Here is a 13,447-nt window from a genome sequence, read left to right on the forward strand (position 1 = left end):
TTGAAGCCACTGTGATGGCCTTGGTGTTTTGTAAAGGATGACTTGACATATTCCATTTTGTTGTTAAAACATTATTATTGTTGTGAGGGTGCTAGCTTACGCTACAAAACATTAACAACTGGTTTAATGCAGTTCGATCCAAAAACTCATGCGAGTTTATGAAAACTGTCACCTTAGTTACACCTAATACAGTCTAAAAAAGAGCCCTGTAATCAGTTTAACAGGTACCCAGAGCTCCTTTTATCTAGATCTCCTAGTTTATATACATGACAGTCAGCAAAATACTAGAAACACTTTTCTTTATAATGCTATACAGTTTAGTAGCACTGCGGATTACAACCCCTAAAATGATCTCTTAAGACTTTCAATAAAAACTGAACAACCTAACCTTTATTAAGGCAGCATTTACTGAAGGGCAGTTGTGTAAGACAGTTTCATTTTTTGCCAGGCTTACCTAATGTATAATGCTTTGTCACTAATCAGCAAAAACTGTATGAGAACAAAACAAGTAACACAGGTGTATTTACTAAGCAGCATGTTTTGACTTGTTACAATGCTTATGTTGTGCCAAACCTGATGGGGAAGTAATCTCTCAAAAATGATATCAGATTTAAGATAACGGCAGCTTGTGTTGCCCAATAAGCTGAATAGTTGCAGAAATAGCTCTGATGGAGGTCTGTACAATCTGCAAGGGAGACATTGCTGAAATAGTAAGAAGTAGCTCGGTGGGGAATGGAAGCCCATGATGCTTCTTCTTTCTCTTTTCTGAGAAACGTGTCAATCTTTGTATCACTAAGGCCCCAACGACAAAACTCTCGTCTTCCTACCTGGAATTCTAAGGGGATTTCCTGGTTGACACAAATACACACATTTAGGCCCGTTTGGTATTTCCCCCAAGATACCAGATAAGCAGTACCTGGAACTGAGCAGCCCGAGAAAACACACTCTGTATTTATTCAGTTGTCATCTTGTTTTTTTTTTTTTCTAGGTGTGTCCCCAACAGAGAGAATGAGAAATTTAAAGTCTCCAGTCAGGTCTCCACTCCCCAAACTGGGAAGCCCCATCCCCAGCCCTATGTCTGGTTTACAGAAGCTTCCCCAGTGCACACGCTGCTGTAATGGCATTGTGTAAGTATTGGTATTACATTCTTTTTCTTTTTGAGGGCGGGGGGGGGGGTTTCAATTTACTTTTCATTTCAAAACTACATTATGTGTAATTTTTTTTTTCATCACAAATAACACAGTGTAAAATGTAATGAGTGAAAGTTACCTTCAGTGTGATCTGTAATTACTATTATTACGGATTACTGAGGATACAGTAAATATTCATGTGAAAGTATGTGTTAAAGCTGTTTAATCACCATCTGGAAAGAGAGGTTTTTAAGTTTGTTCTCTGACGGTGATTTGAGTCATAAAATTAAAAAGCTTAATTAAATGGGATGAGTCAAGATCCTCCCTGAAATAAGGAGGTGAACTCCTGTACCAACAAGTCTATCACCACTACGTCAATCCCATTTATCTTTATCAAACAGTGATTAAACCGAGCCGTTCTCCACACCTTTTCCCATGCGCATGCTGCATTATGCACGTTGGTAAATGTGCATAAACACCAACACAAACCTACGCTAAGCAGTGACACATGCACGTGCACACACCTTCAACAGGCACCGGTAATCCTCTCCGCTCTATAAAAGCAGCTGCAGGTAAGCAGTGAGGTCATCAGCTTATTTTATTCATGAACAAGAGCGCATTGTAGAAGCTTGCAAGGCATAATAAGGCTGTTATGACCAGGGAACATTTTACAGCTCTTTAAACAAGTACAGAGCACTGTGTCAAGAGTTTATCCTGCTAGTGGTGTGGTTAGATGGGGAAAGTGGTTAAAAAAAGAAGCGGGCTTATGACTGAATGCTCGCTGGCCCAAATCCCCACAAAGGAAAATCTTATTCTGAGCAGTGAATGAACAACGCCCTTCACAGCTGCCGTCACGTTGTGACCGAGTAGAGCAGCAAACTTCTAAAAACAGCAAGTGCTGATCAGTGACCAGTCAGCAGAATAAACATGCACTACATCACTCCGAGGTGTGACCAAAAACCTCCCTGAAGTCTGACATATGATGGGATGCATTCAAATGCTTGCCTGGTTACAGTTGCTATCAAGAAGGATGACTGTTCATTTTGCATAGATAACAGGAAGTTCAAACAACAACTGTGAGTCAATCATAAGCAGGTCATTATTACTTCCTTTTAAAGCATGCTGTGCTCTGCAACGATGCTGCTGCTTGAAGTCAGCCTTTTAAGGGCCTCTGCGTTTTTGCAGCTGTCAATTTCCTGATATGTATATTTCCATTTTCATCCTTATAAGTAGCAGTCGTCTGTGACAGTTAGCTGTTTTTGTTTGGCTTTTCCCATACATGACATGTAAGGCTGAACTGTTTTCCTGTCCGCTGTGAATAAAAACACAAATGCAGTGGACAAAGACCAGGAAGTGAAGACACCTAGACGCCAAGTTCTGCTCATTATTTTAGAAGGACATTTAGTTGGTCTGTTAAATGTCAGATAATTAATAAATGCTGTGGTAAACACAAATCAGTATCAGAACAACAATCTCTCTCTGTTGCTGCTCATCCTCTGCTGCGTCTCTAATGTTTCTAAATAAATGTGTAACTTTAAAGTTTTTGTAAATCCAACACTCTGTGTCCTCTCATGTCTTCATCCAGTGGCACCATTGTGAAGGCCAGGGACAAGCTCTACCACCCTGAGTGCTTTATGTGCGACGACTGCGGCGTCAACCTCAAGCAGCGAGGCTACTTTTTCATTGAGGACAATCTGTACTGTGAGACCCACGCCAAGGCACGTGTCCAGCCACCAGAGGGTTATGACGTTGTGGCAGTGTACCCCAACTCCAAGGTGGAGCTAGTCTGAGGCAGATGTAGTTGGTCATACAATAATATAACTGGGAAACCTAAATATGGGAGTTATGCTGCCCCAGAGTATCCTAGCCCTCATTTATCAGGCTCTGTCAAACAGGAATGTCGATCTTGGATCAGTTTGTCTTTGGAAGAGTCTGATAAAATTTGTTATAGTGATCCCATATCAGCATTTCTACACTGACAGACCTAATAAATGATTTATATATTGAACATATGGAAATATTTTGAGAATAAGGCTTAGCTCTGAAGACTATCCCAAATTTCCAGCCCATGTTTGCGATGTCCCAATCTGACAGACTTCATCCCTCATTCAGTGTGTTTACATTGATTCCCATATACAAGACAGCCAGTTTGGCTCATATTGTTTATATGCAAGTTCACATCCACATCACAAGCACATCGTGTTACAAAAGTACCCCAACAAAGAAGTAACAAGCTGCATGCATGAAGACGAAGAAAAGAAAATGAAAGGCGGTGTGTGAAATAAGTCCTGCAGCAGCCAGCTAACCATCAGCATTTCAGTTTAAAACCAGCATAATGGAACACACAACGACCATCACTCAAGCTTTAACTGTAAACACTGATGTGTGTGTGTGTGATGTCCTTTGCAAGAGATTTTTGAGCTGCTTGGTTTGTTTGCTGTGCAGAGGAGTTGGTGGTTTTCTTGCATTCGGCCACTATAACAACAGTTTCCCACGTAGCAGATTACAGCAGAAAATTGCCATCTCAAGTGCAGTAATGTATGTTGAAGTGTTGGTTAATGGGTTTAAGGTTTCTCTGTCTTTTTACTATATTACAGTTACATTATACTCCTGCTGCAATTTACTCCATATATGCAGTTTACTTCTGGACTTTTCAGGCATAATTTTTTGGGACTTTCTGTCTTCAAAAACTGGGAACATCTCTTTTGGATTTTCGCTTTTATACTCACTTTCCCATCGTACGAAACAATAAACAACATATTATCACAGGCAGATCAGGTGCAGGTATAATTATGGGTGTCTGGAATGTGTCAGTGCGCTGTGGGTGTGGCTTCACTGAACCATAATGTGTAGTGAAAGCATCTGCATCCAGCTGTGTGAGCACCACCTTCTGACATGTAAACACAACCCTGCAGGAGACGTCCGTAAAGCTCCTCTGGAAACTCTGGACCCCAGTCAGGATCAGTTTCAACAATTTCTCCCAGATATGATCACAATTCTCAATTTCTATTCAACATGTTGCAAAAAGCAGTGAAGCGTATTTGTCCACGGCAGTGCATGTTCATGCACCTGACTAAGAGAGGAATTCAAACCATCGCACTAAAGAATTTTATAGAGACAAAAGCACAGCGAGTTCACTGGATGTGTTTATCACAAACACTGCTGATTAACATCACCGCGCTCTCCAATAACTTTTAAATATGGTCATGTGCATTTGAAACAGCAGATCTGGCCAAAACTGAAAACTGTTAGAAACTTGTAAGCTGGGACTCCACAGTCCATAACATGTGGGAATAATATTCACTTTGTTTAGATTTTTGGACCCACTGCATGGACCCATTACAGCGACTCTTTGGAAGAGAGGAGAAAGACAAAAGTATGCAATTTCCTACACCGTATTCAGATTCCTGGTTACAGCCAAGTTCAGGAAACAAATAAAATATATTTTGTACATTTCCTCTGGGCGGGGGTATGGAAAGGAGCGAAAGAGGAATGAGTACACGGGATGGTTTTTTTTTTCCTTCTGACATGCTTTCATTCTTCAAGAGGAAAAAAAGGTGCCATGACAGCGATATGGGGCCACCTTTCTTAGCCTATTTTGAGTAGTGAAGTAATCTGGGTGAAGGAGAGTGATTTTTATTCAACTTTTAACAAAACTACTTTTGAAATTTGAGATGAGAATGACTAAATGAATTTTGCAGTGCCGGTATCCATTTTTTTCTAGATATCAGCAGACTTGAGTAGCCTCTGGTAAGACATCTGTACTAGCTATATTGTAAATTATGTGAAAATTGTATTGCTACCACATTGTTTCATTGGTATTGTACATATTTGTTATAATGTGTTTGCTTTAACATATATATAGAACATGTCACTCACATGCCTTCCTGTAGTCTGTGTCTTAAAATGGTTTCTATGACACAAAGTCTCTCCTTGTGTTTAACTTATTGTTCTACCAGCACATTTTACTGTTCAGGATATTCTTATTTGCTTTTTTCTATGATCTAAATAAAATGAGAAGTACATCACCATGACGCCATTGCTCACTGGTCTTTACTGTAGGATAGACACGCAAAAAATGCTCAACAGCTGCCCTATTAAAATGCTTTTATTTTACAACCACCAGAAGCAGGACTTTATTAGGAATCTTTAATCCTTGTTTGGAAAGTGGCTTGTGACAGCTCAGATTCATTCAGTTCCTCGTTCACTACCTTGTTCTGATTAACCTCAGGTGGAATGAGGCCTTTCCACCATTCCACCAGACTCACCTGTTCCCCATTCCCTCATTACTCTTCCAGTACTTGTACCAGTCTGCTGCCAGTTCAGCTTTTCTTGCTGTCTGTGAAGTATTGAGCAACCATTTGGCTTCAAAGTTGCATATTTGGTTAATTAGATGAATGTCAACCTCTGCTTCAGTCATCATTTTTAAAGAGTATGAGAACACTGGGGCGGCACAGTGGAACAGTGGTTAGTGCTGTTGCCTCACAATAAGAAGGTTTGGTTCCCGGCCTGGGTGCTTTCTGTGCAGAGTTTGCATGTTCTCCCCGTGCCTGTGTGGGTTTCCTCCCATCGTCCAAAGACGTCATGTTTGGGTTAACTGGTGACTCTAAACTGGCTGTAGGTCTGAGTGTGAGTGCGAGTGGTTGTTGGTCTCTGTCTGTCTCTGTGTGTTGGCCCTGTGATGGTCTGGCGACGTGTCCAGGGTCACCCCGCCCTCACCCAGTGTGAGCTGGGATTGGCTCCAGCACGACTGGGAACAGATAAGATGTAGAAGATGAATAAATGGAATACAAGAAGACGGGAGTGAGGAGGAAATAAACAAGACTGAAGCCACATTCAGTTACTCTGAAAGGTTTTGTTCAATCTGTATTTAAATGTGGGAAACAACTGATGAAGTATGACACTCATGTGGTGTCAGCGCCAATCCAATCCAATTTAGTTTGGCAGCCAACGCAGGTATGTTCTTTAAAACTGGCATTCGTGGCAAAAACCATTTGAAACATCAAAGTATTCGTGTTTGTCAGAGGGCTCCTTTAAGTTTACGGCTTTGAGTTGTCTTCATTCTCCAAAACATACCCAGCTCAGGGGACAAAAGAAATGCCACATCATTCATTGTTCTTCAGTTTACTTTTATGAAGTAAATATGCAATTACCCAGTCTGTTGTTAAATAATCTGTCCAAACAGGGAAATAGCAGCAAAGCAGAGGCAACCAGAAATACAGAAAGACAAACCGAGGCTTTGAGCCAGTGAAAGAATTCAGCCTCTCTCGCATCCATAAACATTTAGTCCACTTTAAAGATAAACACTGAGTTGCACGGACACACAGTTTGCTTTGCTCCCCCGATTGCACTGTCACCACGTAACCAACTGCTGCCCTGTTAATCGCATCTGTGAACACTGACGAGGCAGTTTCTTTCCACGTTCGTCCAAATCTGCCAACCAAGCAGAGACAGATTCTGCCCACTGGCCTGTACGCTGAGAATGTGAGCCGCATTACTCAGCCTTCATGTGATTTATCTCCACAAACCTTTATCTGTTCATCACATGTATTATTCTCTGTACATTTTCATCTTCACTTAGATTTGATTACCATACCCCCCCCCCCAAAAAAAAAAACAAAAAACACACAAACATGCATCTAATGCAAGAAATTAGAAAAGCCTGACTGTTGAAACATGGACTACTCCTGGGATGGGTAATATTCCTGAAACATTTGATTACAAGTTAATGAGGACCAAACTTTCATCCATCTGCTTTTATTCCACTGGCCCAGGGAAAGGTGTCCATAGCAGGAATAATTCACATAGTGATTTTACTCAAATATAACTAAATGTCTACACATAGAGCCCCAGTGTGCACGATATTTGGTTGAGGAAAATGGGATGCATGAATGCACAACATGGTTTTATTTTGCCCTTTGTATGGAGTGTGAGCATTTGTCTTATTTCCAGTTTCTGGAAACTTTTACTGACATCCTGTGTTTTTTTCAGAGCAAAATCTGCTGTTCAAAAATGATTTCTAAGACAATAAACCATCATAATTTCCTCCACTGTCGTGACTGTTTACACGCTAGATACAAAACCATCTCAAGTAGCCTATAAACATTGTTTGAATTTCTGTTATTTTATTCACTTTTGAACCAAGTTGAAATATTACAAGATCCAACATCCAGATGGCCGGAGGCTTCAGGAGTGATGTCTTAATTCTTTCTCCAGAGCTTTAATGTGGATTAATGTCTGAATAGAGACTGTGCTTCGTCAGTCATTTCAAGCTACAGATGTGTGTTTTTGGTTGCACTTCTTCAACGAAGACAAAATCTACACACGAGGATAAAAAGGTCGACAGTTTGTGTATACGGAGCAACCTCATGGTTTGTGTACATCAGTGGAAACCGCTTGAGCCGCTTAATGTTTTGGTTGGCCCTGTTAGAGGATGAAGCTCTGACTGAGCTTTGCTTTGATTCTCACTAAAAGGGGATTTGGTAAGAGACAGTCACTGATCTTGAGACACCCACAGGATGATCTCAGAGCGGTTCAGTTCAGCCAAGCAATAACTTCTGGTGAGGAAAATCAACAGGTGATCCTGCAGATGAAATGCTGTCAGTAATACACGCAAAAAAGACACGCTCATGAGACAAATAACTGCCTGACTGCTTGTGTTGTTTAGCCTCATTGATTTCTCACCTAAATTATCACAGTGTAACCTCATTTGGTAATTTGATCCCTTTTTGTTCACACGGGAGGTCATCTTATCAGTCCCACTTATTTGTCTTATTTCTAAGGGTTAAAACAGTGTTGACAGAAATATAAAATGTGGTGAAATGTAGGGCTCATGGGCCAAAGAACAGGCCATTTACCTCTGAATACTTTCCTTATTTCATCATTGTATGACAAGTTATTCAGAACGCTTGTCACTCTTTTGATGCAGATCCAAATGCAGATTAAAATATTTCCTGTTATTGAATGCGAGCTACTGTTATCTTTGCAGACTTAGTAGAGGCATGCTTCACCCCACCCTGAACTGAAACGGCTCTCTGTGACCTTTGGACTAACGGCGTGACAACAGAACCAAATGGAAAATTCATTGGGATGTGAAGAAATATGGATATTGTTTCAAAGCGTGTGTGAATTTATTCAGGCTGTGTCAGAAGTCACATGGCGACAGACATTTAACCAACAAACAACACAAGTATGCTAGTATTAGAAAAAGAGTTGTAACATCAATCATTCAGGGGAAGACTAATGTGATTTTACAGGAATATTGTTATTGTTATAGATGTGGTGGACATGGAGTTTATGTCTCCTATGAGGTCTTCTGTTTATTCTACACAGTTAATGGCCAACGTGGCTAATATCCAGCCAACAAGGAGAAATTGCAATAGTATCTATTAGTTTTCAGACATGCAACACATCCTTTCCCTTTCAAGTCTATTTAAATAAAAGTGGATATAAAAACCAAACAGATGGTTCAGGTTTGTGAGACATTTCTGCTCTCACCATTCAGGACCTGGCTCTGGATGAGGTAAATTAAACAGAGAGCGATGACAGATCAAAACAATGGTTGAACTCTGACATAAAATAAATAACAATAGTATTTCTTCCTTAAAAGAGACTTAACTCTTTTGGTAAAATGTCAGGAATACGTTGGTGTTCTAGTTTTTGTGTCTATACATCAATAAATGGCAAAAGCATGATTTCTAAATATAAATGAATACAATTTGATTTTCAACAACAAATATAACAGACAGAATAAGAATCATGTGATTTTTATTTTATTTATTTTTTTGGCCAGCTCCTACAAAAAGGTGGACTGAATGGGCTCCTATACCCTCTGACATTTATAAAAAACGTGGTTCTGGTCGGGGCTCATGAAGTAGGGCTTTAGGAAAGTTTGAGAGATAAGCACAAGAAACAAGGAAGGCCATTTCAGCTGAACCAATCAAAAAACAGCAGAAAAAGCAGTAAACAGATGTCATGAACCATTTTTCTCTGTCTCCCTGACTTTCTCTTTCATCTGAGCCACTGGAAATTCTCCTTTCCTCCTCTACTTGATTTCATTATTTTAATTTCTTTCGGTCTTTTCAAAGACTCAGCTGAAGCACACACATTCCCACACTCCTTTCTTTACAGGCCCCTTTTTGAAAAGCAGCTACGTGTTTCAGCTGAAACCATAGTGATAGTACAAAAAGTCCAACAGCAGTTGGCAGCTATAGAACAAATGCTGCAACGTACAAGTGCCAGTACCCCCCCCCCCCCCCACTCTTTTCAAGCCTCTCTAGCCCCCAACCTGCCCTCTCTCTGTGTTTCATCCTTCCCAGACATCTGTTACTGAGAGAAAAAGGCCTTTATTTCTGCAAACAAGTTAGTCTGGAACTTTCAAGGCAGACGGACTGGAGATACAATTGTCTGAGGAGCTAAGTATAGAGCAAAGCAAGTCATAATTCTATCAGAGACAGAAAGAGGTTGGTCCAGTCTGAGGTCACGTGCATTGCTGGCTTAGGCCACACAGTATGAATCTCACATACACTGACAGCAGTATTATTAGACAGTATTAATATCTTAACTTCAGCAGGCTAAAGTATAAATCTGCAAAACCCTTCAGTTGTTATCTGGGAGCTAATTTTAGGATGTAGGAGCAAAAAGAGCCCCCGAAGAGCTTTCTTATGAATTAGCTTCTCCAACATGCTAAAAAAAAAACAAGTTTGTAATGCTATGTTCAGACTTTCATCATTGTTTCAATGAAGCAGGAAATAAGCTCACCACCTTGACCAAGGTGAGTGATTGTGAGGTCCAGAATCCAGAAGAAGGCAATTTGCACAGTTTGGGGGTGGGATTGGAGAGATCGATGAAAACTTATCTAGCTTTTTAATGAGATGTATAACGTTTTTACAAAAAAAATTAATAAATCATAATTTATGTGGCATTTTTCCTTTTATTTGTTGGGAGTGTTTGTTAACAATGGCCGTGTGTGAATAGGGTCAGCCAACCCTGAATTAAACCACAAGAAAAGGCTTCCACGAGATCAGCCTGCAGGATGTAATTATCGCTGGTAGATTGGTAATCACCCGGCTGAATTCACAGAGGTTCTACATTGATGCCACCTGAAAATTGACCTCACAAAGCACTGAAATAAAGGCCTCAGCTCCTGAGTTACATATCGACTAAATTCTGCCGGTGTGAATAATGTGAAGAAATTTTCACGTGTTTTTATTCTTCATACCGTTGTAAGGTTTATGTGAAGGGTGTTTATAGTTCACTCCGGGCCAGTTTTTGACAGTAAAACCCGTTCCATGCTACCTGTCTTAACACCAAACAGCAGGCAGACAGAACTTGTGAGCATGAGTTTTAGAAAGCAAAAACAGTCTGCCAAATACGATTCAAATAAATTCCAGTGTTGCAAGTTCAAAGTTCACCACATAAACATGAACTTATAGTGTGGTAATATAAATGCGTTTTCCGTATTTTCAAAAAAAAGTTTTAAAAATTCTAATAATAAAAGTCTCACTGCACAGAAAAGGAATTCTCAATGTTTAAGTGGTAAAGAGTCATTAAACAAAGTTTCAGTTAGCCTTAATTAACTTTACACCCATGCAATCACAGGGAGAGCATGCAAACTCTGCACAGGAAGGCCCCAGGCCGGGGAACCGAACCTGTGACCTTCTTGTTGTGGGGCGACAGCGCTAACCACTACACCACCATGCCGCCAAATTCAGCCAAAGAAACTTCATCAAAAGTATGTGTTTCAAGATTACAGACCACAACAGTCCATAAAAAGAGATCCACTGAGGTCCACTCTCACACATGCTCAGTTATCAGCCCTGTGCAGATGAAAGGGATTGTGTAATTATAAGTGCGTTAATATGACATAATGTTTGATTCATTCTCAGATATGTGGGGGCTTTGAGCAGACCGTCTCAGTGAAACCATGCAGTTACACCATGTCACTGGCAAACATGAGCTCATTTCCACTGTCAGACTTATGACTCAGACATGGAGCTTAAATTTTCATTTAATGTGCATTCAAGTGTGAAGGATTCATGTTCTTTTTCCAATGTGCCACATTAAATTGAGATTTGCAGCTGTGAGAATCCATTAACCTACTTACAGTAAAAAGCAGGTGAAGAAGCCCAGACTGTGTTCAAACCAAAGTGCAACAAATTAGGTTGAAAGCGCTTTCTTGTGACTTTATAACCTAAAACAAATACAAAGAGCTATTTGCAAATGTTTCTGACCCAGGTGAGTTCCCCTCAGGTAAAAAGCAGCAGCTTTTACAAAAGAAACGGTTAATCCCACCATTTTTTCCAACTGTCATTGAGTTCTCATTGAAGGCTGTGCCCCGAGGAGCTGGAAGAAACCCACCCAATAGAATTTCATTAATATTGATTAGTTTCAGGGCAAAGGTTTAATGTTACCTCATAGAAATGTTATTTCAGAGTAAATCCCACCCCACCAAGGAAAATATTTTCGAGGAAGCACAGTTCTTGAAATTTGTTTCTCTGGTGACATTACACAAAAGTGAAGATAGGAACAATGTTGAAACCAGGATTTTTTGAGAGGTAACTTCAAAACTCAGTTATTCAACGAGTTGGACATTAAGCAACACGGCTGGGAACACGGCTAGTTGACTATGTATTTATTTATTTTTTTTATCTCTACACGAAAGCTCTTGCGTAAAAATTAAACAAAACACAATCTTCACCAAGAGACGGACACTGCAAGATGTGTTGTCGAAAACCACAGCAAACAGTGTTACAAAATAGATGGCTGTGAAATTCCTAGTTTGGACACTGAGTTGCTTTAGCTGAAGTGACTTGTAATAACAATTTATATAAATACATGTACACATATTTAGTGAATGTATACATATTTAGACAATGTGGTCAAAGACAATGCACATGGCACAGGAGCGAACTTTCAGCTGGTCAAACTCTTGGCTGTAGATGTAGAGTCTGTGGTCCAGATGCAACGGCTCACTGTGCTGCTGATTGATGCCTTTAAAGAGAAGAACAGAAAGTCTCAGTCTGTTCCGTTCGATCTGCCTCCAGTCACGTTCACTTCAAAAGTTGATTTCCCAGTAAAATTCAGCACTTCAAAATAGCAATAGGAAGATCAAGGCTTAACTTGAACAAATTAAAGCTGTTGAATAAAGTGTTATCCATGAAAGTACGCAGATTGGAGTGATTAAACACCAAATAGCCTTACGAATGTATCAGCTAAAAAGTGAATCGCATTGTCTCTGATTTTCATTCAGCCCACTCATACTGGGAACATTTGTATCTCAGGTTTATAAATTCATCTTCCTGTAATCACATCTCTTTTCAACGAGGAGCTATTGAATCTGTTCCCAACTTGTATTTTGAAGGGCTGACACAGAATGATGCGTCTACAAACCGTGTGCTTTTCCTTTGAGTAGAACTGAAATAATAACAGCGGTAACAATGATCATCATCATCATAATTACAGCAGCCTGGTAGGCCAGAGTTACCATGGAAACATGATTTGACAAAGTTTGTTAAATCATGCAGATCTTGTTATAGCAGTGCCCCCTTCAGGCCAAAAAACTCAGATTAAAAGTGCTTTTGGAGCCAATGGATGCGAAGTGTCGCTGAAACTTAACCTTACTGCCTGTTGCAGCTTTGGTGGCATTTGTTATTGGGTGTGAAATACACGTATTTATTAAATTCAGAAATCCACCTGATAATTTTGTGAGACTGTGTCAGTCTGGTGGCTCAGATTTACAAATCTGTTCTGTTGGTGGCACAGACAAACTTCAGTCCACCTGCCAAATGACTCACCTCTGTGGTAGGATGTTATTTTGCCACAATAATCAGTCAATCTTACTGTTACGCTGTAAGAGCTAAATACTAATGTGAGATTTATGATCCATCCAAACTTTTGTTGGTAACACCACCAAAGCCTGTATAATAATGCATAAAACATTTTATGTCTCAAAGCACAACTGGGCCACTGCTGGAAATTTGCTTTAATCTGAGAGGTAATGTCTCTCATGCAAGCACACAAAGTAAAGTAAATCTAGCGGAAATGTGTATCCATGTCAGTCATGTCAACACCCCAGTGGTGAATGGTGGAGTCGGGGTTATGTGTCCTATCATACAACTGACACAGCAGCTTAGTGCAGGCGTACTGTAGGGATGCTAGCTGGCCGGCTGCCAAATGAAAGCTCTCCTTCTCTTCGTATTTCTGCGAATGGCTGCATGCCAGAAATGTTTTTCATTGTTGACTTACATGCATATCTTTGGGTACATTCAGGATGTTTTTGAATCCATCTTTGCTTGATCTCAGACTTTCAATCTTTT

General features: G+C 40.1%; 1 protein-coding gene across 1 annotated transcript in view; it reads left to right on the forward strand.

Annotated features, from left to right (window-relative positions):
* The window catches only part of pdlim4 (PDZ and LIM domain 4), a 39,514-nt gene extending 34,350 nt beyond the window's left edge, over window positions 1–5,164 (forward strand). Inside the window, exons 6-7 of the mRNA XM_029519580.1 lie at window positions 989–1,127; window positions 2,716–5,164. Coding sequence (XP_029375440.1) covers window positions 989–1,127; window positions 2,716–2,920 — 344 coding nt within the window. The 3' untranslated portion in view covers window positions 2,921–5,164. The remainder of the gene's footprint in view (window positions 1–988; window positions 1,128–2,715) is intronic.
* Window positions 5,165–13,447: the final 8,283 nt, after the last annotated feature.

This window comes from Echeneis naucrates, chromosome 14, assembly GCF_900963305.1.
Source record: "Echeneis naucrates chromosome 14, fEcheNa1.1, whole genome shotgun sequence".
NCBI lineage: Eukaryota > Metazoa > Chordata > Actinopteri > Carangiformes > Echeneidae > Echeneis > Echeneis naucrates.